A 27,299-nucleotide genomic window follows, 5' to 3' on the forward strand; every position below is an offset into this window, starting at 1 on the left:
GAATTTTCGTAGCGAATATCAATTGACTTTGGTCACTTTTCATTTGCGCTTTGCCTTCCCATTGTCTAGCGCCTTTGTCATGCTCTACGCGTCCTCACTGTGTAAACATGAGCCTTGTCTGCTTCTGTCACACTTGCAAGCTGGCATGGTATATAGCAACCACAAGGCATGTTCCAGAACGAAAGAATACCTGATGTGCGATAAGCAACCAGACTAGTACACCTGCCCGAAAATCGGGAGCACAAGTCATAAAAAATAATTAAAAAGCAATTAACAGTGCTTACTAGGAACAGGCATGGTCACAGAGAGACCTGCCCGACTACCAAAAGTGACAATCGGTAGGACGAAAGTGCACATGCGAGAGGTATGTGTCTGCCCGTGAAGGGAGAATTTGGTCTGCCCTGTGTCTGCCCGTGGCCGGTCAATCGCGCGTGTAGTTTTTCGCAAGGCGAAAGAGGCAAACATCCCTTTCAAACGCATGACGCGGTGCTTCCGAGTCCTGGTATCTATAGCATGGGTACTAGCAAAGCCAGTAGAATATACAAAGCCTGGAAGCAGGCATATAACACGGTCACGTCCTCAAGCCAACTCCGCTGATTTGAAGGGAGCTCAGACCAGCCTCCTTTGATGGTTGGTGAAAATTAATTCGTAAGTAATTCCTCGTTCAAGATAGATGGATGTGCTTGCAGTACCAGGTGTACAAAATGGATGTAGCTTTTGAAAAAAATTATAACTGAACCAGGAAAGTAATCCAGGATGTTTTGGCAAACGCCCTATTCATCCCATTTATCGCGCGATATTAGCCTTCTGCGCGTCCGATCACTTCGGCCGCGTTACATTTCGGCCGCACAGGTTCACTTCGGCCAACGTTCATTTCGGGCGTGCCTCACTTCGGCCGACTCTCAATTCGGCCAACGCTCAATTCGGCAACTGGACATTTCGGCCATCATAAGTTTCCCTGGGTTTCCCACGGTTTTTGGGTTATCTAGGATTTTTAGGTTTATTATGGTTTCATTGGTTTCTTAGGTTTTCAGGTTTATTACGTTTTTAGGTTTCTTAGGTTTCTTAGGTTTTTTGGGTTTCTTAGGTTTCTGTGGTTTCTTAGGTTTCTCAGGTTTTTAGGTTTATTAGGTTTATTAGGTTTATTTGGTTTTAGGTTTCTTAGGTTTCTCAGGTTTTTTGGTTTATTAGGTTTATTCGGTTTTAGGTTTCTTAGGTTTTTCAGGAATAGCAACCGCCACAGGCCAGAAGCGGGCGAAAGAGTTTTTTAAGCAACGGCTATCTGTTCAAATTCAACGAGGAAATGCTATATGTGTGATGGGTATAATCCCAGATCGGGATGGCTTTGAGGAAGTGTTTTTCTTATGAATTTGTGTTGTTTTGAGTACTTAGTTAGTACTTACGAGTGATACTTATTAAAGGTCTTAGTCGGTTTCTTAGGTTTCTATGTTTCTTATGTTTCTTAGGTTTTCTTAGATTTGGTATCGTCTCTTAGGTTTTCATAGGTTTTATACAATTATTTTGTTGTCATTGGTTTTCTTAGGTTATCCTTAAGTGCTTCATGATAATATTATGGACATTTCTTTTCTTTTTTTATGTTTTCTTGGTGTATTGTGGTTAGGTTTCCAGTACGTACTTTTCCTGTAGGCTTCGTGACTTCGGGTCATCGAAAGGGAGACATGATGGTGACCGTAACACTTGAAGAACTGCTCACACAAATTGTGCGTGCAAAATGATATGAACGCGGCCATTTGCTATCACTTTTTTGATTCGACGGTTTTAATTTTTCGACAAACTTATATCGAAAGTAACGTTTTCTTGTAGATCAAACCAAACTGAGCGTCGGCCGAAATGTACTGTGGCCGAAGTGATCGGCGGCCGAACTGAATGACGGCCGAAGTGAATCACGGCCGAAGTGAATCGCGGCCGAAAAACTTTGGCCGAAATGAGCGTGGCCGAAATGAAAACGGCCGAAGTGATCGGTAGCCGTCTTTCTGAATTCAGGTCATGTGCGTTCTCTCAGGGCCTAGACTCCAACTCTGACTCTGACTCTGATTCTGACCACTCAAACTCTGACTCTGAAGGTTTCTTAGGTTTCTTAATAGGTTCTTAGGTTTCTTATGTTTCTTAGGTTTCTTAGGTTTCTTAGGTTTCATAGGTTTCTTAGGTTTCTTAGGTTTCTTAATAGGTTCTTAGGTTTCTTAGGTTTCTTAGGTTTCTTAAGTTATTCTTAGGTTATTCAGTCAGAGTCAGAGTCAGAGTTTGGACAGTCAGAGTCTGAGTCAGAGCTTGAGCGTGGGCCCGTTCACATTTTGATGAATGGATATTCGCTACGAAAATTCTTTAAAATTCATGGTTTGAAAAAGCATACTCGATTAGTGCATAGAAAACTGGATAGCGCTAACTTTCAGGTGGCCACCGTGCAACACACCTGCGCATTTCTGACGGCTGAATTAAAGACGATTTTTCGAACGACTTTTTCAGCCATTTCTCCGTAGACTCGTATGTTAGTAACTCAGCGGAGCTCCGCTTTGCTGATAAGATCAGCTTCAAGGCTTAGTATATTCTACTGGCTTTGGTACTAGCCCTTGCTTATCGCAAATTTCATTAACATCGTAACTACTTTTTGTTACGATGTTAATGACGGATTGTCCACTCACTTCGCTCAGTGTTATCAACGGCGGAGCGGTCATTGGTTTTGTTCTGCTTTTGCCCATTGGTTTTACTGCAGGTGCTTCCAGTGTTTCAGTTTTTTGGGATTTTTGTGTGCCGTAAAACCCAAACCCGGTTTTTGGTGGCCTTCCTCTTACCCTGTTTGCTTCGCGGAATAGTGTGAAAACCGGCAGGCTCTTTGACTCTTTCCCAGACTTCGGAAAGAGTTTCCCAGACTTCGGATACCGACATTTTCCCGCTATTCATCCGCCTCTTTGGCGTCCAGCTGCTTAAACTGTTACGGTTATTCAGAACGACTGCGGAATGACCGGTTTGACACGCCACAGGTTCCGACCTATTCAGCGAATTCACCACAAACACGTCTGCTTTCCACGTTTGCTGCATTATAAATCCATATCTTTTCCGATGCCATTTCTTGTGAAAAAGCTTTGAATGCGGCACTGACTTTTGCTCTGGTACGATGATTTTCGGAACACCGGAGCCTTTGCAACTTCTTCCCCGTAATCTTTTTCTTCGTTCTATATAGTGACGACTTCAAGAGCATCTTGAACCACCGCATGGTAAAGGCCAACAGTTTCTCCCGAGCTATCTGGTGCAACTCTGCGCCATCTTGTAAGACAATCGTCAACGCTAAACAAATCGACATTTCGCATTTGTTGAACGCATAAAATATAAACATTTAACTTTTATTTGAAGAAAGTAAAAAAACGGTTCGCAAAGCTAAATTCTGTGCGCCCGGATATCGGGCGCAGAACCAAAATCTATGCGCCCGATTTGTCGGGGCGCATAGCAGTCACCTTTTCTAATTTACCTATTGTGTGTTCTGGATTTATTTCTATATTTACACGTTAACGAACAGAAGGGATCGGCTTATGAAGATCTGGCCCTCGACTTACAGATAGGGATGTTAATTTGCTAAATACATTCAGAGTGCGGACTGCGCGGTGGGTAACTTAAGCCGCAGACCAAGTGATTGATACGTATAATGGCGCTGGCAGTAGTAAAAATATTGGCATCAACTTACGGTAAGCGAAATTACAATGTAGTTAAAGATTGCTTACAATGTCGATTTTTACCGGTGTACCGCTGCAGCGCTTAGTATAATTGGAACCATTATTATGGGGCAGATCCCATTATTATGAATGTAACTCCCAACCCGAAAGACCTAAATGACGGAACTAAGAAAAAATATATGAATACGAAGATTCATATATGAATTGATTGGTGCTGCTGCAGTTCCAGTTCTGACAATTTGACAAAAGGACAACTTAAAGCATTTTGGAAGGGTTTGAAGCTAGGCAGGATCCGAAGTTAGGTACGGACTACAAGAGCATGAGAGACTTGCGAGCCGCCACTGGAGCGGGTGCGCAGAGGCAGTCTCCGAAAGTGTTCAAATGCAAATTACATGACGATCGCCTAAAGGCTTGTTCTGTTTATAGCCGCTGTAGGCGTACTTCAGTTCTTGGAAAGCTGTTTTAGTTAACCTATGAAACCCATCTGAGCAGATATAAAGATGGATGTAAAAGGGGTAATCTCCAGGAAGCGTCTGTTGTTGGTTGCCGTGCTGCACTGCTTTTCTCTATCAGCTGATGTTTTGTAGCGCGAATCTTTTGGAATTCCGCACCCGGGAGAGCGGGGCTGGTGTACAACTCATTTAGCAAAATTCGTACTTTCACATTTTGCCATCTTTCGATGGGCTCAAACAATACACACTCTTAAATGTTCAGTAACCGCTTTAAGAGCGGTTACTTTCCGCAACCTATATTTCTCTCAACGAAAAAAAACGCATTGCACGAAATTATTCGGAAGTCTCAATCTTACGCTAATTTACGATGAATACTGAACAATAACTTCAAATATCATGCCCCCTCAAATTGTGTACTTTTAAAACAATTTTAACAATAACGATTTCTAGAAACTATTCTCCTTTAAGTTGGCAAAAGGTCACGCTAAGTGACACCAAGCACATTCAATTAACCTCTCGCTCAACCTGAACCACATAGTTTAAGTGCGGGAAACCATCGCACGGATGGTTCTTTAATCGTTTTCCCAGAAAAGGTTGCCAACCATTCTAGTAAGATTTCAAAAAGACCCTGGAAGAGTTAAGGGCCTCGGGGGGATGATGATTCGACAAACCTAGCTCCGTGTTACGCAAGACGGCAGCTGGACGTCTGTTTAAGGCTTGGAGACGCCAAGCCTTAAACTCTCTCCGAGCACGAACGCCCGGTTGGCTTGTTGAAGATCAAGCAACATCGAAGTGCAATAAATCATTTAGCACCTTGGGAACGATAGAGTGTAGAACGTCTTTTGAATCAATCTGTCACGGAAGACAGCAGTTCTTGATAAAAGGTTGGCGTATCCTGAAGTGCAGACGTTTACTTCTCCCTGTGGTTGTGGCCCTCCAAGATGAGTTCGACGCTGGGCACGGCCGTTCCATGCGTTTCTGCCTTTGCTTCGATCCCGTTGTGCTATCCTGAAACGTTGCTCTTCCCTAGTAACGCTTTATTAATAAAGGTAATACGTGGGACAGGTATTAATCGGCAGACATCCCCAGTAACCACCATCGTCATCCATACGAATGGTACAACGTACAAAATTAGTAAGCACATAACTCGTTTATACATGTAATAAACTTGTAATAAACTTGTAATAATCTGCTTTAACGGTATGTGTGAATTAACAAGAATTCGGGAAAATGAGATTCTGTAAGCTTGACATGGAGCGCGCACCATGTCTGATTGGGTCTTTGAGCTCTGTTGGGGGATTCGGGTGGAATTTCCATGACCCTCATTCGTTTCCGTCCTTCCATATATCGCTCGACATTATCACGTCTGCCCTTCATAATGGAACAATAGGGACACACATATATGCCTCGGCTGTGGTGGGAGCGGGCTAATTTCGGCCTCGGCCACATCTCGGCGGTAATCCATTAATAACTCTTTATTGGCAATAGCCACCCAAATAACAAAAGATGCATGCGCTGACACCCTACTTAATCGTTAGAATTTAAACATTAAAAAAACAACCAAATTCCCGGTCCTCCCTCGGGTTAAAAGGTAACGTACTCAAAACAGCCGTAGCATTTCCTTTGACAACAGCAAGGCTGAATCGCTGCTTAAGGAAAGCGGTGGAACGCGCTTCTCCTGTCAAATCCCGAATTTTGCGACCCATAAAATGTAAAAATTCACTTAAAGCCGGACCAAATACTCCAAGGGTTTCCATTACTAGAGGGTAGAAAAGATATCCGTATTCCAAAAACGAATAATTTCCACGCTTCGCAGTTTCAGCCAGCTGGGCTACGCTGCCACATTTCTTGGAGCTTCCAGTGACATGAGAGTCAGCAACCGTACACCAGCTGGTTACATCCCAAACGATCGGTTTTCCTTGTCTAACTGGTATCAGTGTCATCCCGTCCGGTCTTTTTGCGGTGGTTGATGACAAGCCGTTCGGTTCGATCTCACAAGGAAAACCAGCGCTTTCACAACAGTTTTTCGCGATGCTGTTCATTTCTTTATGTCTCGCCCATCGTCCTTTAGTCGTTTTGTTGCAGGATAGTCCATGATGACCGTTGTTTTCGACTTGTTTCCCACATGCGTTACAGTTGTGCGCCACCACTACTGGTAAACCAAATCGCAAACCAACACCAATACGTACATCTTCATCCCTCAGGAATGTCCCCAAACAAGGTGCGGGTAATGCATTCAGCCAGGCTCCCGAATCTCTGTTTAAAGCTGACAGCAAAACCGCCCTGGCGCGCTCATTACCTTCGATAGACGACATTAACGTGGATATGTCCCGTTCGATCACTGGCGTGTCCCAGGCGTACTGAAACTTCCGAACACATTCCGGGGGAATTTCGCCCTGCGTCAGTTGGATCCAAGATTCCACAGCGGTTTTTGTCAGGCACTCTTCAGAAGGCTGGTAGAATTCGGAAACCATAGGCAGCACAGAGTACACCGATGCCAAGTAGGCACAAACAGCTAATGTCTCAATGCGTCGTGTCCCCAAACCACCACGCCGTACTGGAAGAGATATCTGAGTCCATTGCGCTTCGGAAATCTTCACGTTGAACAACTGCTCCACCCCACCCGTAGACAGCTATCGTATTCTTTCAGCAAGTCAAGGTGTTCAAAACCACGAGAACTGCGCAGTCCGTACAAAACCTTAGGAACGCTGAGGCAATTTTAAGGAGAAATAAACTGTAGTGTGCCGGTAATTTCTTCAATCGTTGTACAAAATTCTTTAGTTCCTCCGTTTTTCCAGTTAAAAATCTCGCGCACGCTGAGAAGGTCATCGGTGCTCCCAACAAAGTGAAGTTGTCGGGACTGAGCTGAATCATATCTGGCCAAGTGCTTAATAATGTTGCACGGATCATGGAGTCATCTGCATCACATGTTACGATGGGAAAGAATTCGCACTTGCTGAAGTTTAATTCTAAACCCATTTTCGCGGCCCGTTCTTCAATTCGTTTTATGGCAGCCATTACTTTTCTACTGTGCCAGCCATTGTCACGTCGTCAAGGAAGGCCAGAAGCAGTTCGCAATCTAAATCATCGAACAGCGGTAGCGTGGCTAGGTTGTACCCAAAGGGACCCGACGGGTCACCCTGTTGCACTCCGCGGGCGGACGTCAGCGTTTCTTCACCACAGACCAAATGGCTGCTGTAGCGGTAGGATTGCCAGAAATAACCATAATACGCAGGGAAATGTTGACGAACAGCTTGCAGCAGTGTATCCCGTCTCAGAAGGTTGAACGCGTTTTGAAGTCGAGTTTCACAATTACGCGCGGTCCTGCGTGTGGGGTTTCCATAGGCCCGGACCCCGTGGATAATTGCTTCAGCTCCGCCCTTCGTCCCGAAACCAAACTGCACGTTCTTACACAATTCCTTCATCCGCTCAGTGCAGCTATAACTCACAACTTTTGAAACCAAGCGCCGAAAAGTTTCACCAACCGCAATGGGACGGATGCCGCCATCTTTTTTGGCCAACGGGATGAGGTTGGCGCCGAAAAAGAACGGTCGGATGTCTTCAGGGACGTCGTTTTGTAGCACATCCATTAATTATACAAGCCATTCCTTTAAATGCACAGGTGGGTTTTTGTAAAATGGGATTCTCTCGCCGGATAAATCCACATTTTTGGATGGCATCCCCGTGTCAAACCAACCAACGGCATATGCCGCATATCCCCGGAAAGCCGCGCTAAATCAGGAAAATCCGGGCACCGAACCTAATATAATTAAGTTGTGCAGTGAAACTTACTTTCCGAATGCCCATTCTTGGGGACGCCACTTTATAATACATATATCGATGATTAAAATGTAGAACGTTCTCGCAGAGTGCACCACCGTCTTGTCTCGTCTGCCTTCTGATTGGCACTAGAAAACTTGATTCTCTGTACTATCCAAAAGGTCGACTCTTGTCACTTGGTACCTATGCCGCGTCCAGTATTTCACCGAATTCCTTTATTCGTATTTGCATCAAATGAGTCGCATTCTGCAAAATATGTGAAAGCTCCTCCGAACAACAGCTTTACAGGAAGTAGTTGACACTTATGCCACTTACGTTTTAAAAAAAAAACTTACTTCCAGTCCAGTAACAGGTTTTACAATCCCGCATCGCCTTGCACTGACAGCGTCGGCATTGACCTTTGGCTGGACAGCGCAGACATCAGCGTACTTTTTGTTGTTCAGCTTTTAGTGCATATAAACACTGGTATGTAAAATCATTCCATATATCTGTGAATTTACCCGACTGCAACACTACAGCAGCGCCCCCATCCAGTCATACACTCTATAACGATGGTATCGGCATTAACACCAACTACCGTGTGTTATGTTTCATGCACTTTCTCACTTGACTCTCAATTACAGAATTACTGCTGGATGGTCAACCGCGCGATGTCGTCGATGGCTCCATCGCTGCCTTTTCCGAAAAGACACTGACCTTTCTAAACACTTGTCTGTGTGTGTACCGTTTAGACAACGCCCTTCGGCCATTCACCTCTGCGTTCCATCAGCGGTGGGCTTTGTTTCGATGCTCATTCATCCGGCCGAAGGAGAGCTTTTCTCTCCAACTCGCCATCAGCTTCCTCCTTGTCTCTTATTTTCCGAGATACCATCTCTTTACTTTCAGGCTTCATCCACAAGACATCTACAGGTTCTTCCTTGTCCTCCGGGCAGTTTTACCCGCTGGTCCGGATTTAGTTGTGTCGTTCCTTTTTCTGGCTACGCCCGTGGTTGTGTGGGTACCTTACACGTTACCTTAAACATTATGTAATCTTCACTACATCCTTCACGCCAATTGTGATATAAGTATCGCGGGCGTATACTTGCCGGTCGTTTCATTGCCGATGTTGTCCACGCATCATGACAACTAAGAAAAAATCTCGTGTCCGATCCAAAACTGCCAACCTTTTCTATTTCTCTACCATTAAAAACCGCTACTTTTCATGGCGCTTCATAGGTAAATGCAGACAAAATTACACAAGGAAAAAGCGAATTCTATGTTGACACGCCCAACCGATATTAATGTCTATGCAGCCGAGAATACCAAAGCAATTGCGTCGCATTACAGAACAGCGAGCGAGAATTAAGCACATTATAAACTGTTGATCGATCCTCGGCAACTATTTCGCCTGTGGTGGCTTCTGGTAGCTTCTCAACCAGAATCGACAACGCCCGGTTGTGCCTGTTGGTGGTGCGTCCGGCGGTCGACTAAGACAGCCATGTGGCCAGTGGGTCTCCGCCTTCCCCGTCGAAATGCCACGCGTATGCGGGAGCACCATTTCTCGGAAGCGTGGGAAGCGTTAAAACCGAAGAACAGGAGACGCATCTGTAGATATGAACGAACTTGACAGGTTGAGGATGTCAGAATCCCGGTAGTATGTTAATGCAAAAGCAGCGGCTGGTTATTCTAGTTTCCACTGCCTACGCTATCACACCGATTTGTAATGATTTTATCAAGCGCCATTGATTACCACTATTATGTGAATTTAGCGAAAAAATACCCTTCCAGCCTTGGGCGGTATCACGGGAATACCGTATATACTGGCGTCTGGCTATCACCCGCCTCACTGCGCGTTACTGCCTAGAAGCAGCGCGACTGGAAACGGAATTTTAAGTTGAATGGTTTACCAGCTTCGCCCGTTGTCCAACCATCATGTAATTCTTAAAAAGGTTGCAGAGATTTCTTGGCATGAATTCTCTGGTGTACTGCAGTGGCAGTGCAAATGATAAATTGAAAATATTCTAACCTGTAACGCAAAAAGTGAATATTCTTCGTCCGTTATTATCCAGTTCCAGTAGTAACAACTCGTATGTCATTATCATATGTCGTTTGATTGTTTTGCTACGTAGCACAAATATTGGGTTGTAAATTCCATCGTATGCAATTTCACTTCCTGAAGTTTTCCGTATTCGGCATCCTTTCTGCTACCATTGGTTCTGGTTGCAAGAGGAACTGCCGGAAGCGGAACGTTCTTTGAAAATGCATTTACCGCGTACATATTTATTACCGTACAGAGTATAAAGCAGATTACTTTATACATCACAATTATTGGTTTTTGTGTTTTTATTACTGAATCGTAAATTATTTAACTATAGGTGTTTAATAGTTACACAGCTTTCTTCAGTCCGGCAACATTTTATGGAAATTGTAAGGACATATCTGATAAACATGACTGTTTGATTAAGGAAATCATATCAAAAGACGTACAGTAAAAACGTTCGTCTTTTCAAGAAATACTCAGTGTGATCAGTTTTATTAACTTGTTTGTTTGATCAGACCACAATCTATGTAGAAATTGCGATCGAATTCAAAGCGGAACACGACTGATGAGGTAAGCGCTGTTTAAACGGCAGGGCGATATGCAAATAAACAAATTAATCATCAATTTCCGAACTTGGCAGGGCATTTAAAATAAAAAATGCGATGCCGCTAACGGCGGGTGCAAGTAACTGTGTTTGGTTCACGTTGGCAAGATGGTGATCTCGATCCGATCCGGAAAAATTTTCCGAATTAAAGGCTTTTCAAGGAAATTTTTTAGACCTCACTATTTAATAGTAAAGTATCACCAATTTTCTTAAAAGGCCAACCGTTTCACCGAAAGCGTCAGGCTTTTTACCGAAATTGGCTTCATCATACCCAAAGGCTTAATCCGGTATGAGTAAAAAAATGATTTTAATTGATACAATATTAAAATAATTTTAAATTAGGATACAGCATGGTTTATACATGTATCTTAAATAAAGATCCCACTTTCACTCATATTAATTTTAAAATTGTACGAAAAGCAAAGCGGAAATGCAAAATGGCAATGAAAATGTAACCGATACAAAAATAAGATACGAGTACTGGAAGCGCCATTACGTACATCGAGAACTCGCCCGCCGCCGCCTTACGTCACAAGAAATACGGGTTCGTTTCCAAATACGAGTTAGTTTTGAATAAATGGTCAAAATTATTTTAATACAGAATAATTAGCGCGGAGATGACGTTGAATGTATGTAATATTATTTTTTCCATTTACAAAGTATTATGATTAGGCGCTGACTGTTGTGGGGTCTTACAAACTGTTTTTTGAGGAAATTCAGACAGCCAGTCACAGCCTTTTCATATTCAGTGGAAATTCTGGTGACTCAAAAGCAGATCTGTTCGCTGACTTTGGTGTTTCTACATCCTCCTCGATTTAGGCATGTCTGCATTAGGCTGCATCACGCCTGCATGTATGCATTTTTGAGTTTGTGCCTTTTTACATTGGTTTTATACACGATTCTGCATTAATGCAAAATGAACAGATACTGCAATTTGCTTGTGCACGGACTTATGGCACTTGGGCCAACGCATCTTTTGGCTAATACTGTAATACCTCGAAAAAAACGCAAAAAAGAGTATGTTAGGCGTGGAATATAACCTATGTTGATACTGTTTCCGTTCGTATTTGGACCAGACCGGTGTGAAGGCCGGAGGGATCCAGCCGATCAGGCTGAAGCCGATAAAGCAAGAAAATACAGCTTCCTGTCAAAATTAAGGATATGAGTTTACGACCGTCGACTTCAAAATGTATGGAAGTTGGGGTACAGCGGCCGAAAGATTTATTAAAGAGCTCGTTAAGAGAATTTTGCTACCAACCGGCGAGATTCGTAGTCTGGAGTTTTTGAGCCAGAGTATCTCTCCAGTAATTCAACTTGGTAATGCTGCTGCTGTAATCAGTACCGTTGAGAATGTCTATAATATTTTGTTTAACCGTAATTTTATTATTAACCGTTGTTTTATTAACAAGATTTACAATGTGACTGGCTTGTGCTAATAAAGATGACCGTAACTAGATCTTGGATATTGTTATCGCGCTATTGAAATACAGTACACAATCAAAAACCGCCAATTAATGTGTGCTACTGCGCTGCATGTATTCTGTAAGCTGCAACGAAAGTTGTTGGTTGCGCAAATAAAATTTTTTTGAAAACCATACGATAAAAATGGGAAATAAAAAGCACAATAAATAAGAACACACATGCCGCCTGACACTCAGACCAGCTGACCAGCGGGACACCCACTGAACCCTTAGGCACCTGGCCCACCGCACGCAATTAAACATAGAAACCGACTAGAAAGATGGAAACAAAGATAGAAAATGAATTATTACATAGAAAACGCAAGAAAACGAACGAAGTATACAGTAAACAAAAAATATATAACATTAGAAAACATTGGGAAAACATTCGAATAACATACGAAAAAACTATTTTCTTAACGAATCACGAAAACCTGAATAAAACATAAGAAAGTTAAGAATAATAAGTTAGGAAACCTTTGTCGTTCATGTACGGTGGCTTAAATGTCTGGTGGCCGAAGTGGCAGCGCACCCATGCAAGTACTGTGCATGCTTACATCCATATGTATGGCCAGGACCAGGCAGGTACGACGTGCGTACGATATACGCGTCGTACTGCCTGGTCCTGGCCACTGCAATAGGTCGCTAAATGTACTGCAGGTAATATCGTAATTGTGACGAAATTAGTGCCTAAGTCGTATCGGCGTTCAAAATGCGAAGACCCCATCAAAGGGCGTCCCATTATTTTGTCCGCCATTCATTTTGTCCACCGTTCATTCTGTCCACCATTCATTTTGTTCACCAATCATTTTGTCCACCAATCATTTTGTCCACCATTCATTTGGTCTACGATACTTAATTCAATATACTATAAATACAATATTACCACTTGATTTAATATTAATTTAACGAAAAGTGCTATGCGCCAGGAATTTTCCTGGCGCATAGCAGTGACCTTTAATTTAATATTAAGTACGGTAGTTAAAATAAAACACGCAGTAGACACGGTCTGGGCGTAAGATGGAAGCATGTAGATGCGCGCTGTATTATGTGCATAAATCGAACTCATCCGTATCGCTTATTTACTGTTTGCTTATCAGTTGTAACGCATACAGCTGCGCAGAACTAGGTATAGCAGCAGTATTACGTACAAATTACCTCACTCAATATTGCTGCGGCAAGTGTGCAGAATTTTGCAATAAAAGATTGTAATATCTGCCATATAAAATGAAACCATAGATATGAATGTCTGTAAACGTTCTCATAGTACGTACTTAATACTTATCGGACTACTATGCGAGTTTATTAAATTCATACTAGCTTTGTCACAGAAAAAATGGAAATACGGTACTTTTCGAATTGTATCGTAAACAAAGTGTACGGTCGACAAAATGGATGGTGGACAAAATGAATGGTGGACAAAATGATAGGTGGACAAAATGATTGGTGGACAAAATGAATGGTGGACAAAATGATAGGTGGACACAATGAATAGACACGCATCAAAGTTTGTTAAATCGAATTCAATGTTAAACTAATAATATTATTGCACATAAGTAAGCGCGTTCCTTGTAGTTGTACGTGGAAATCTTCAATGTATTAGTACTATTGTTACTACGCAACAATAACAGTCAGCGCTCGCCTGCTATGCATTACTACCGAACAACAAATTCCACTGTTGCTGTTATCTAAACTGCAAGTGCATTGTGGAACAGTTACGTAACGCTCGCGTCGGGCTATCGTATTCAGTTAGCTAGTAATCACAACAGCCATGCATTTAGCTAAAAATATTATAACTGTGATTATCTCGGAAATTATCCGCTTTCCTATCGAATCGCTACTGAATGCTGAACTCAGTCAGTTGCTGGTGTTTTTAGTAATGAACCATTACTGTGCTTACAAATATACATATTATCTGGGAGCAGCGTTCTTGAACACTCGCAGGGAACTTCGCACCAGCGGGGAAATTCAGGTACGTAGAATTCTTGAGCACCGGTAGTTGTGTCAGCATGTGTGCATGCTTGCTTAGATTTTGAGGTAAATGGCCTGCTCAAGTGGCAAGCCGCCTTATCTTCGTATGCCTGTTAAAACTAAATTGGAGGCAAACAGCTTTTCGACTACGGACACCTTTGTGGCAGGTTTAATAAATGCACAACTTTTTAAAATTTTCTAATGTGCTTGTAATGTACTTGTAATGTCTTCAAAAAGTGCTAGAACATTTACGTACTTATTTTGAGTTATTTCTACACGTTAACGAATAAACTTCATTTGCTAGAGTAGATTAGCTCCTGGACTTAGGAATGCTAAATAAATTTAGTGTGCGGTAGAAAAGTAAAGCCACAGATAATTTAAAGTGATCGATGCAATCGCAATAATAAGTACAAATTATACAATGGTTCTCGGCGTAGCGAAATGAATTGCCGGTTGTTTACAATGACGAGTTATTCTTGCCGCAACGTATAATATAAATCGCAACCATTACTCCTGCTCGCGGACCTCCTTATTATTATTAGCCCTCATTATTATTTAAATAACGGGCACAGGTTGGACTGTTAACCCGTGCTGGTGCCATCGAGGACAAAGCTGAATTTCTTCAGGTTTGCGTGATCACCCCAAAGGTCACAGAAGTCTCACGACGTTCTTTCGCGTTCTTATGGTGAACTGTGCGGTTCAAAGTTTTACATGGGATTGGAATACCGTTACTGTATCTGCGCGAAAACTTTTATTTTTCTTCCCTTCAACGCGCGGGTGCACTCTCGCGCTATGAGTATTGGCTACTTGCGAGAGCATCTTGGACGAGAGTTTTTCGCGGCGCCACTGGTAAAAAACCGGTATTATTTTGAATTTTTTTTTGTTTTGAGGGTGTACTGGGAGAATTTAACAGATTTTACTCACGACGGCCAGACTACCTTCGCAACTAAATAACAACTGATCTGAACCACTCGTTACTTACATCAAAAATATAAATAACTACGGTAACGGCAACGTTTTCGGCACGTAATATTTGGGGCTGCCTAACCATAATCGAACTGATAAAAACGTTCACCCCTAAACCCTTTGCTGTAAACCACACGGATCGAGTTTTTATCTGGCCACCCAAGCAAATTCGCGTACGATGCAAAAAAAATTGAACCGAATAACAAGACAACATCGTCTGTTGCCTAGAACAAGCCTTCCATTGATTTTCATCCGACACAACCGGTAAATAATCCCAAACTTGTGAGAGCCTGAAATAGTTTGTTGCCAAATTCCTGTTTATTCGTAAATGTGACGTTTAACACCACAAAATACGGGACGTCGACTACGTTACGTATTGCCTTGTTCAACGTACACTATGCTCTAACGTTTTGATGCAGACACGATATACAGTATGTGAGTCCTACGCGTATAACGGTTCGTGTGGTACCGTACTTGTAGACACCTAATCCCGCTTCGTTGACAAATGAAACACGGCGCAATGGATTTTTAAAATATTGAACAATACACTGGTTAAAATAATTCAAACAACCCATTTCTGAAGTCATTTTTGTCTGCACTGGTGTATCAAAACAGGACCCAGAGATCACAGCTTTTACAGCGGTCTAGATTTTTCATAGAAATCATAGCGGTCTTTCCGCAGAAAATACGGCGCGCAAGATTTTTGGCGCTTCAACAGACTGCGAACTTTTAGCAGGTTATAGTGCCCGGTACAGAAGCTGGAACTCTTGACGTGCAAAATGTACGCAATCATCATCTTGTACCAGCACGCCCATAGGGCAATAGCAGAAAACTATTCTGGATGTTAAGAATATCATGGCTGCGTCACAATTCTATTTTAGAAACCATGAAAACGGCATCGAATCCAGAATTGTTTGGTAAAGAAGGTCTTATCTGGTGTTCGAGTGTGGTGCTACCATCGATGCCGAGGCTGGTGCCAGGGTTGGTGCCAAGGGGGTGTCGGAATATGTTTCCGGGTCGATAACATGGTGCACAGTGTTCGACGGCGGTGCTTACGTCGGGGTTCTGGGTGGTACCGAGACTGGTGCCAGCGGAGTGTCGGAGATGCCAGTGCTGGACTTGCTTGTTACCGTGGACATGCTTGGGGTGAAGGTCTTCGTTTTTGTCCTACCGGCACGGCCCCAAGTGAACTGTTACGATCTACACACAGCAAGCGATGAGATAATAAAATGATGATGAAAACTTGTGACTAAATAGTACACGAGTCACGAGTTGTACTACATTTGACTGCACTTCGGGCGAATTCATCTATACTGACTGGTTTAAATCAACCTTCGAGAGCTAGTATACTTGATAAAAAAAGCTGCGTTCGTTTATCCATCAATTTTAACTTCTCGACCAACTGATACCAGTCTTGAGCAGAATAACTGCCGCTGCTGTTGTAGTAGTACAAAAATTACAAAATTACAAAAAAACGATGTCGTTCTCTTGAAGTTACTAGCGCCAAAAGAATTCGTACTGTGAGTACCTAAAAGGACACTGCGGATGATTATGTCAGTATGTCTGACATATCTCGCTGGAACGAGCGGTTTGAAGCTGTTTGGTCAAGATGTGGCAAATTTCCATTGCTCTTTTGCGTCTGTAATATTTTTTGATACATCGGTCAATTAGTTTATTTCCAAAGTAAACGATAAATGTACACTGATAAATTAGTTTTGTTAAAAAGTTTACGAAAAATGAGCGTTTGATGTTAACATACTCGTCCATGGAGGAGTGCGGCCCCCTTTACGGTACAGTACGTGGACCGCCACCCTTGATAGCTGGCTGCGCTGCACAACACGTGGTTGGGTATCCCTTATTTTCACTTGCCCTTTTGTCTGTCCCGTATATTTAGTGTTTCGCAGTGATCTTGCTATCTCGGGCCTGATATTGGATTGGAGCTGCGTAATACAATCTGACTAAATGAGGAGGCTACGGCCTATGTTAAAAAGCCAGCGAACAGCCTTTTCTGCCCGCTGAGGCTGGTTGATCGATGCAGCCTCTCTGTTGTGACTATAAATAGACTGAAGACAGCGCATTCCGGTGCTGCCAAAAAGCGCAAGCGGAGTGCTGCCTTGCTGTATCGATCGATCGCGCACATGTGTGTGTGGAGGTAAATCTCGCATTCACTTACACACGTATGAGTGTGGCTGTCTGTGCGCGTACTAGCTGTACAAACCGGTTTTCGCTGTCTTCACTACAACGCATACCCTAAACCCGTAGCTTCCTTTCTTGCTCGCATTGTAGATGGAGAGATACTTGTGCAGAAGTGGACTAGAATAAAATAAAAATTCAGAATTGTAGCGGCGCGAGAATGCTGCCAGACTCGGTGCCGGTGTTGGGGGATTGCGTCGTTGCTAGGCTGCGGTATTGCGCTTGCGAAGCTGAGGGATTGCACAGCTGCTCTCGGGGGGAGCTGCGAGACTGCGGGCTTGCGAAGATTGCGAGAGTGTCACGTATACAGCACGACCTTTATATAATTATATTACGTGTTGCAATAGTCACCGATAATTGTATCATTTGTATGAGCAGCAAAATAGTTGCAGTATTCTGCAACCATTCTTCAGTAAATTTTGAATGGCATAGCAAGTATGGTAGTACGTATTTAAAACCATGATCCTGAAACTGAAGGAATTTTTGAAACTCATTGATGATTCTGATGAAAACGCTTTTAAGTTTTGTATTGAGCACGGTCTATTAAAATTATAAATTGTGTCCCCGATACATAATAAAGAAACATTGCTTATAAAAAGTAGAAACGATCGGTCGTTGTTCTGTTTATATTTAGATGCTGTGAGCCACCTTATACTCGTTTTTCTTTAATTCGAAACCATTTGGATCTGGAAAGATCACGTAAAAGTATTGGAAAGTATTGGAAAGATCACGTTTGAATTTATGGATGCTACAGCAGAATCTTGGTATATGTACTGGAAGACTATTCTTAGGGAATTCTGTTTTACAAGGAACTTTTCTTGCAGGTCAATAATTATAGAGTCTGTATGGTTGTTTTGTACGTACTTAATTCACTGCCTGTACTCACGCAACGCGATCCCTCTACTTTATGATTGTTGCCTTTATAATACGTAATGGCCTTTATAATTATGGCCTGTATAAAGTGTGCCGGTATGCCAGCATGCCAGTACGTTTAAAGCATGGCAGTTTTATGTCAACAGGAACAACATCTGCTTGCAATTCATAAATGAACAAAATCTAATAAGTTTTTCTGAAGTTCATACTACCGTGTTTTGTCTGGTATGAATTTCAAAATTAGTTTCGTAGTCAGAAGCGGCAAAATTAGGATTCTTCCGTACAAACCGCGGATTAGTGATTCTCAACTTATTTCCTTCCGTAAAAAAATAATGCGAATTGTGGAATGGTGTCCTGAAACAATGCTTCTCTCATTTTTGCGCTCTGGTCGGTGATACCAAAGGAAAGAAATTCCGCAGACTTTTTGTCCTTAAACAACTCTGTAGGTCCTTTGGTATTAGACACGACTCCATCAATGGTGCAATTAAGTACATTCAAAATGCAAAAATTGGTCTAATTTTTGTTAATCTCAACCTGTGGTGCATCTTATGACATGCTGCACTTTGCTGCTTCCTGTGGACTTCAATAATTAACATTTCTTTGGAGGCATAAAAGTTCTCCCGCTTTATTCCTACTGGCACCCATTGATTAAGTAAGGTTTAAATATTTTCGGCTGGTGTGTCCAAGAGATAAAGTTTGTGGGGGAAACCAGCACGCGTATTCATCTTTGTTCGTTTTTTTCACAATTGTTGCGAGCATTTCCAGCGAGATCTCAGGAAAACCGGGAAGAGGTCAGGGCGCTGACGATTCAGGTTGAAGCGACCAAAGAGATCCGGTAATGTACTAAAAATGATCGTTTAACAGCGTACCATAAAGACGGACAGTTTCATGGTTTCCGAGGGCTTTTCCACCATCGCTTTATCGATAGTCAGTGCATTGTACGGCTGCCAAGCTGAAACCGAAACCGATATTAGATGAATCTTTGCGAGTACAAAGGGTAACGTTACCTATTTTTTAATTATTACTGTACCATTAGCTGTACAGATATTGGGAGCTCCGTTTGCTTGTCCCACGACCGCGGACGGAACAGGCACAACGTGTTTAGGATCCGACAAAGCACGCACATTTAGAGCTCTACTGGGCGCTGCAATTTGCAAAACAGTTTCACTTTTGGTTTTATTAATGCACTAACCAATCCAAAAATGCCAACCTTTACTTTGCACATTGCCAGTTTTTACTTTTGAGAGTCTTGTAGATAGATTCGATGGGAATTGCGCTCATTGCGATAGGATGCACAATGGCTCACTGCCACCAAAACCGTTCGTTAAAGGCCATCGAATGCAAACATGCAACAGATAAACCTTGCGATCAGTCGAGCGCATTATTCATTATCGAAGTACACTCACCTGCTCTTGCCACTTGAGGTCCGCGTTTTCTTCCGCAAGCTTTTGAAAATTTTTCTGATTCTGTCTCTCATTGTTTCCATGCTTTGGAATCCTTTAAGCAAATCGATGAGATGCTCCCGGATCTCCGGATCGCGGGGTCTGCCGATCAAATCCAGCAGGGTTCGGGTTTTTAAAAAAAGTTTCATTAGGATTTCCTCCATGTAATCTTGGGGGAAAACGTTGGTATTCATGCTGTTAAGAAGTGTGGTGAACGATGCTTGCGAAATTAAAACGGAGTCGACTGTACGGTTTTACTATTTTATGATTTCACTATTTAATATTGTAGATATTAACCATTAACCTTGAGCGAAGAATAACGAGAGCGAACCTGACCTGTAAAAAGTAACCTCAAAGTAAAATCGCTCAAAGTAATTTCCATCTCGGCAGGTTGTAGAATATGCGGTGTCAGTGGTGAGTCTCTTAATTTACGCATACGGCATATTACATAAGTACCAATCGCCTCTTCAGGGCAAGTTCCGCCCATGTGTTAAAATACCTGGTACGGCATTTTTGGTCTCTATGCCCCGCATTCCAAGCAAGCCACTAAACATGGCCTGTTGGATTCGCTGATCATCTGGGTTTGAATGTGGTCATGAGGGAACACGTGCGTTACGCTGATTTTTTCCTATTCCACCTCAGATCAGTGTGAAACTTGTTGCGTGCGGACATCTCCGTTATCCTAAACTTATTCCCTTGTCGGATTAATAGCATTGGACAGGAGTAGCAAGAGCCGTAAATATAAAAGAACGTCGCAGGTGAAGGAAACGAATGGTAACCTTCACCTGCGGTGTTCTTAATAAGTCAGCTATGAGGAAAGGGTTGGTGAACTTTATTTCCGTTAAAAACACTATTCAGCAATTCCTGTCCCGTCACAAAAACAGTGAGGAAACTGATTTGCTGACTGCTAGTAAGTAATATTATCATTGAATACCTAGTTATGCTCAAGTTAGGTATGTACTGTTGAATGTGGAGCCATCGCCCATCGGTCGTCACTCATCACGCACATCACCCCGTTAATCTAAGGTAGCCGACAGAACAGTCCCACATTAACAATACTACTGCGGAGTGCGGACTCCGTCAACAAACAGCAGTAAGAGTAAGTACATAAGGCGAAAAATCTGACGTTGCGTCTCGTTTTTTCTCACGAGACATTCAGCGAAGCTTCCTTGTAAATATCATTTTCAATGAGGATAAAAATCATAAAAGTATAATCGGCCCGCTTACTTAGTCAATCAGACGTTTGGCGCTATTGTAATACAAGTCTTATAATTATATTCAGATTTAGAACATAACGCTTTTGTTTACAATTTTCGAAGGTTTTCCGTGTTCGGCATCCTCTCTGCTCCCAAGATGCAGGTTGCAGGAGGAACTGCCGGAAACAGAACGCTTTTCAGAAATGCTTTATAAGACATGAAGATTGGGAAACATTGTTGGTAACATGTGAAACAGAGATCTTTATGTATCACGTAGAAGTGCAGAATTTATAAATCGTTAATACATTTATTCGTCGAGAAGCTACAGTCCGGCAACATTTCCTGGTAATCGTATCAAAATCAGTTTCGACATATGCTTGGTTAAGAAGTATTGTTTGTGCGAAGCCTGCAACACGAGCGCTAAACAGTGCGTAAGTAAAACAAGCCAGAAATTACTGTACAGTACCCAGTCAGCTAAGTTTGTAACTTGTTTGCGGCTTATTACCACCAGTTTGTTAAACTTGCGCTCGCATTTAAAGCGGAACAAGATTGATAGTAAGTAAGCGGAACAAGGTAAGCTCTGTCGAGACCGCAGTGTACTATGCAAATAAACAAACCGATAAGCTATTGTTAGCTTGATAATGCAAATACGATATTTCCGTAAAACATCCGGCAAATAATAACAAAAGGCAGTCGCGGTACTTTACATCCCATCAGCCACGTGCTAAATGCAATATACTCGTATTTAAGGAAAGGCGCATAAAGTGCACGAGCCTCAGTAAAATATTCTCGCTTTCGATTCGTCGAAGTGTAATTCATCCAGTAGTTTTTTTTAAATTTCTTCTCGCTTTGTGCGGAACAAGTCGAACAACTACCTAGTAACAGTGCTTTAGTGTTAAAATGAAGATGTTGATGTTTTCAGTTCTGTTGGTGCTCGCGTTCGCAGGTACTTACAATGTGCAAAACATTTGTCTGATATTTGTGCAATATTTACTTCATAACTTTCTTTTGACAACCCACAGCCGCCAGCCATGCTCAAGGAGGCGGGATCAGTGGAGGCTGTATTTGCCCGGCAATCTACAAACCGGTGTGCGGAACAAACGGTGTCACATATTCAAACTCTTGCCAAGCCCAGTGTCAAGGTACAAATGCAAGCAAATACAAAAATTTTGCGCATTTTCTACTCCGCTATAGCATTCAACAAATCCCCAGTGCCTTAATTCCTACACATAATTATTATGGCAATAAAGTCAGCGGTAGAAATAATTTGCTTACGTTTTCCTGTCTGTCTCGGTTGTAGCTTTTCCTGGAGAAAATTTTTACAATCTTTTTGTACATCTTTCAGGGGTAGGAGTTGCTTATCAAGGCCAGTGCAGACAAGGATAACCACAAAAGACGGTTTTTTACAACATTTATGGTCCCTCCAATGATATCAGAATAAAAGTAAATACAGTCTAATTTCTTTGGCTACTGCATGGAGTGTAGACATTGCGACTGCATTATTTAGCACCTGGGTACGGTAATTTAATTAGTTGTGCCAGTTGCCAATTGGCTTACAATTATTTATCAGCTTTAGTAATCAAGCAGCGTACGTCGTGCTACAAATTAAAACCCAATGAAAAAGCTTACCTAACAATTTGCAAGTTGTTTTCTGCACTAGAAATAGTAATGGTGTTTTTCGATTTTTAATTTTTTGCGATAGCTCATTTAGCTTGCGATAGCTCATTTATATGATCGATTGATCGTTAATTTCAAATACTGTAGCCGCCCGCACAAGTTGCCCCACAGAGTGAGGTATACGGATGTTTGGCCTCACATTGCTCGCTGTTCAGCGCAGTGTGTGCAGGGAGAAGGCAGCGGCCGGATCTGCCAATGGAGTACCTAAAGGCGTCTGTTGAATATTATATAATGAAATGACGCGCCTGTCTCGTGTTATGTATTGCCGTAATTATCGAATTTGTGGCCCTGGGGTGCAAATAGTTCGAAGGTTATGGCGGAGGGGGGCTTATTTCGGGGAGGGGGCGTAATTTCGGGGGGTGGCATTATTTTTCAAACGGTATATTTTGGAAGGGGGCATTATATTTCAAACAACTGCGCATTCTGTTCTAGTGAAACTGAACGCAACAGTTACCGGTATATCCAACTACACGACCTTACGAACACACATTTTGGAGCATATTCTTACCTAAGCAGCTGTTTCTCAACAAACACCGCATTATGTTGATGTCCGTTTACTGCTTACCCATCAAATTAAAATATTTGTTAGGAAGAAATTTGCGGTGTACTTATCATTTTGCAGCGCTTGACATTTAATAGCGGCCCCTGGGGCGTAATTTCGGGGGGTGGCACTATTTTTCAAACAGGATCGGGGAGGGGGGCTTATTTCAGGGGGGGCTCTTATTGCGGGGGGAGCCACAAATTCGATAATTACGGTAACTAGTATGTAATCCCCTGATTTCAGCTCGCCTCGGCTCAAATATATTATGGTGGCCGAAGTGGCAGGATACCGGTGTAAGCACTGTACTGTGCGTGCCTGTGCATACGTACGCACCGGCACATCGTACCTGCCCATTGCAGCAGATCGCTCTGACATTGCACATAATTGTAGCGACATTAGTGCCTAAGTCGATATCGGTGATCGAAATGGGAGGACGCCTTCCAAGTTTGGTTAATCGAATTTGATTAAGTTTTTAAACTACGAATATTATTATTGCACATAAGCGTGTTCCTGGTAGTACGCGGAAATTTCGAAAGTCGTTACAATACACTATTGTTACTACGCAACAGTGCGCAGTGGGCGCTCGTCTGTTACGCATTACTACCGAACAACAAATTCCACTGTTGCTGTTATCGTGCTGTGCATTGCTGTTGCTCAATTGTATCGTGGAACATTTACGTAACGCTCGCATCAAGCTATCGTATTCAATTAGCATATAATAGTAACAGCCATTATCTAAAAAATGTAATAATTTTAATAGTCTCGAAAATATCCGCTTTCCCTTGGCGGCGGTAAGCATCGCTATTGAATATAGACCTCGGTCAGTTGGTGTTTTCAGTCCGTAATGAACCATTACATACAAATACATTATCTGATAGCAGCGTTCTTGAACACTCGCAGGGAACTGCGCACCAGCAAGGAAATTCGGGTAAGTAGAATTCTCGAGCACAAGAGTTGTGTCAGCCTGTGGGCATGTTCGTAGATTTTGCGGTAAAAGACTTGCCCAAGTGGTAAGCCGCCTTATCTTAATATGTCTTTTAAAATTCTATTCGTATTGGAGGCAAACAGCTTTTCGGCTACGGACACCTCTGAGGCCGGTTTAAGAAATGCACTAACTTTTAGAATTATCTGATGTACCTGTAGTGTGTTCTAAAAGTGCTAGAATATTTACGTACTTATTTTGAGTTATCTCTACACGTTGCCGAACAAACTTCATCGGCTAGATTTGGTCCTGGACTTAGAAGTGCTAAATAAACTTATTATTGTGCGGTAGAAAAGCATAGCCACAGATTTTTTTAAAGTGATCGATACAATCGCAGTAATAAATACAATAATGGTTCTCAGCTTAGAAGTGCTTTTATTTTCAAGCTTTTATTTTCATTCACGTTCTCGGATGTAGACAGTAGTCACAGCGCGAGAGCACTCTCGCGCTGTGACTATTGGCTACACGCGAGTTTTTCGTGGTGCCACCAATGGTAAAACACCGCCATTATTTGAGAATTTTTTATGGAGTTTTGGAATCTGGGGCCATTTAACTGCTCTAATGGTAGATCCAGAATAGATCCACAGACGGAGACAGAAACGGAATCTATCCCGTGGAAGTGAGCAATACGATCTGGATTGCGAACTATTGCGAAATCACAAAACGTCGCACCGTAAACTGCTGACTTTTTAATATTGAAAGTCTGGAGAACAGAAAATCAACAAGTGATCGGCGCAGCTCGATCGTAAAACGTAGAGCCAATTCAACAGCGTGCAACGCTGTGCAGCACGTGCTATGCCGCGCCCACTATCAGAACGCAAGCCAATCACAAGAGACACAACACAGACACGTAATCCAAAGGCGTAGCGCCACAGGCGTAGCGCCACTGACGTGAACGCTAGTGATCCCGGTCTCACATGCCTCTGGGGGGATGCCGAGCTCCTGTGAGGCTGGACACACTCCCGGATCCACGAGAAGACGACGGTCGCCGGTGTCTGTGTGCGCTCAAAAACATCAAATTCTCTTAATCCATTTATCATATCACATCAATTCCATAAGGCACAATTCCATTTAATACGATGTGAATAAAGAGATCCAATTATAAAAATACTATCAGAAAACAGATCAACAGTTAAACAGATCAACAAAAGTATTAATCAAAATGTAGACTAGGATCCTCCATTTCTGACTCGTAAAGGTCACAGGTCCTGTCCACCGTTTTCCGCACTTTGGCCCATTCCGCTCCGTTGAGCAACTTCGCGCATCCGTAATGCGACTTTCATCACAATCCGCTTTGAGAATCGGGTGCGTATCAAGTACGACTTAGGAATACTGCTTCATCTTTGGAATATGGTGCGTATCAATTGTACGACTTCAAAATGAGATCCATAAAGGTCATGGAGAGACGTCATGTAGACAAGCGTAGTTCGCTTCCTCCCTGGTAAAGGTCATCCTTTGTTGAGATGATCCGTTGAGATGTGCGACTCATTTTGGGTTAATGGTCCCAAAGGTCATGCGACTTTGATTCCATTACCGGTGACTTTGTTGGGCAATTGATAATCCCAAAGGTCATCCAGCTTCTCTTCAAAGTTCCGTTAAAGGTCATGGAGGGACTTAGCCGATTTTCTGCGGCTTTCAAGCACTTCTTTGCTTGCCTCCCTGGTAAAATTTGCAGTTTGACCTTTTCCGTCGCACATCCAACTTCAGTATGCCTCGAGCGGCCAGAGTGCCGGCAAGTTTACCGTAGCATCTCTGATGGGGCCGGCCAATTACCGCATTGAGTTTACCCCATGAAATTTCCACATTTAATCTTTTACTCTTGTTCGCCGCTTGTGGCTAACATTACTACGAGAAACCCGGCTTGGTTACCGTAGTTTTTCTCGTTTTAATTCTGACACTGAGTCGCCTGAAAAGAGTGCCGGCGCAGTTTACCGTAACAACTCTAATGAAGCCGGCTGATTGCCGCATTAAGTTAACCTCATCAATATTCCACCTGTTGTCTTTCTCTTTTTCGCCGCTTGTGGTCCCGTTTCGTATTCAAGAGATCCGGCTTGATTACCGTAGTTTCTCTTGTGCATTTATAACACTGAGTCGCTTAGAGAGGAGGGCCGGCTAACTGCCGTAGCAACTCCCTTGGGGCCGGCTTTATAGACCGAATCAATTTCAACCCCAATAGATATTCCACATGATTTCTTTTAGGCAATTCTGTGCTATAAACGCTGCAAACAACAATACACAAATACAGTTAATGTTAACATGTCGAATGTCACGCCCTTTATACAACACCGTTTTTCATTTTTGTGACGTACCGACAAATTGCCGTAGACGTCCTTTCAATAGTGTGATCCTAACGATCAGCGCTATTCCATTTCATTTGAATCGCCCTCGCCATCTCTTGGCGGGCGTTTCTTAGCGCTTTCCGGTTGGTTTCGATCGGAAGTTCGGTCAACTGGTTCCGTCGAGTCGACTTCCATGACCTTTGTCGGGTCGACTTCGCGTTGGCCACGACCTTTACCTTGGCGACTTCGCTTAACCGCCTCAAGTCGATGGCGTGCGTCATTTTCTTCTAGTCGCAGTCTTCGGTTATCGGGGTCGTTAGCTAGGCGACGTTGCACATCAGCGAGATTCTCCCTAAGCTGCTGGTTCCGTATACCGCGTCGTCCCATCTGATTGGGAGCACGTTCCGGACGTCGGTCGCTTTTCTTAACTAGGAATTCATCGATGTACGTTTCAATTCCGTCCACTGGTTCGACGTAGTCACTTCCCAGGGAATCTTTGATTTTGTTGACCCTTTCTTCGACTTGGGAGGCATGGCGCTGTATCAAGTTGCCCTTTTCCATTCGTGTCTTACACTTTTTCAGCGCCTTTCGAGCTGTGTGCGCTATGCTGATATGTTCCATGGGTTGTCCCAATTTAGCGACATGAGCTCGGAAGAACGGTGGAATGTCGTCCTTCATAGTATTAGACACCAATTGATTCTGTGTCTTGTAATGTGCCAATCTCGCAGCGAAGACCTTTTGCCCCATCCTTTTGCGGCATAGTCCTTCGGATCCACCTGTAATCCGATCGATGCTCTCGCAGCTAACAACTTGAAAGCTGGATTCACATATCGTAAAACGAACTGGGCCACGTATTCTTGTCGTTCCGGATAGTCGCGATAGTAAAATTGGGTCATCCCAATTGGGTCCGTTGTATCCAGTGGCACATCCAGTAGGCTCAAATCGACCAAACTGTGTAACCCATTCCGCCTAATAGGGAGATAACAATCCCGTGCCGAATCGCGGTGGATGAATAATCGACGAAAAATTCCTTGTTCCACTCCCTCTTTAATTTCTTTCGCGTAACCCGAATCAAGTAAGAATTGACTCAGCTGTCGCAGAATTGTGCCAATTTTGTTAGCTTCGACCGAATCCGATTCAATACCAAAGTATCGACAAATTTCGACCGTTTGCTCAT

General features: G+C 42.8%; 1 protein-coding gene and 1 long non-coding RNA gene across 2 annotated transcripts; one reads left to right on the forward strand and one right to left on the reverse strand.

Moving 5' to 3' along the window:
- Positions 1 to 21,405: 21,405 nt before the first annotated feature.
- LOC129592784 (uncharacterized) lies at positions 21,406 to 22,271 on the forward strand. The gene is made up of 3 exons (XR_008691010.1): positions 21,406 to 21,589; positions 21,666 to 21,785; positions 21,989 to 22,271. It is a non-coding gene; the product is annotated as an uncharacterized LOC129592784 (long non-coding RNA).
- Positions 22,272 to 24,408: 2,137 nt separating this feature from the next.
- Positions 24,409 to 27,082, reverse strand: LOC129592783 (uncharacterized). The gene is made up of 2 exons (XM_055488904.1): positions 26,153 to 27,082; positions 24,409 to 26,062 (listed from the first exon to the last, which is right to left on the reverse strand). The coding sequence occupies exon 1, from the start codon at positions 26,867 to 26,869 to the stop codon at positions 26,204 to 26,206; it is 666 nt and encodes a 221-aa protein (XP_055344879.1). The 5' UTR covers positions 26,870 to 27,082; the 3' UTR covers positions 24,409 to 26,062; positions 26,153 to 26,203.
- Positions 27,083 to 27,299: the final 217 nt, after the last annotated feature.

Source organism: Paramacrobiotus metropolitanus, unplaced genomic scaffold, assembly GCF_019649055.1.
Source record: "Paramacrobiotus metropolitanus isolate TYO unplaced genomic scaffold, Prichtersi_v1.0 Parri_scaffold0000056, whole genome shotgun sequence".
Taxonomy (NCBI): Eukaryota; Metazoa; Tardigrada; class Eutardigrada; order Parachela; family Macrobiotidae; genus Paramacrobiotus; species Paramacrobiotus metropolitanus.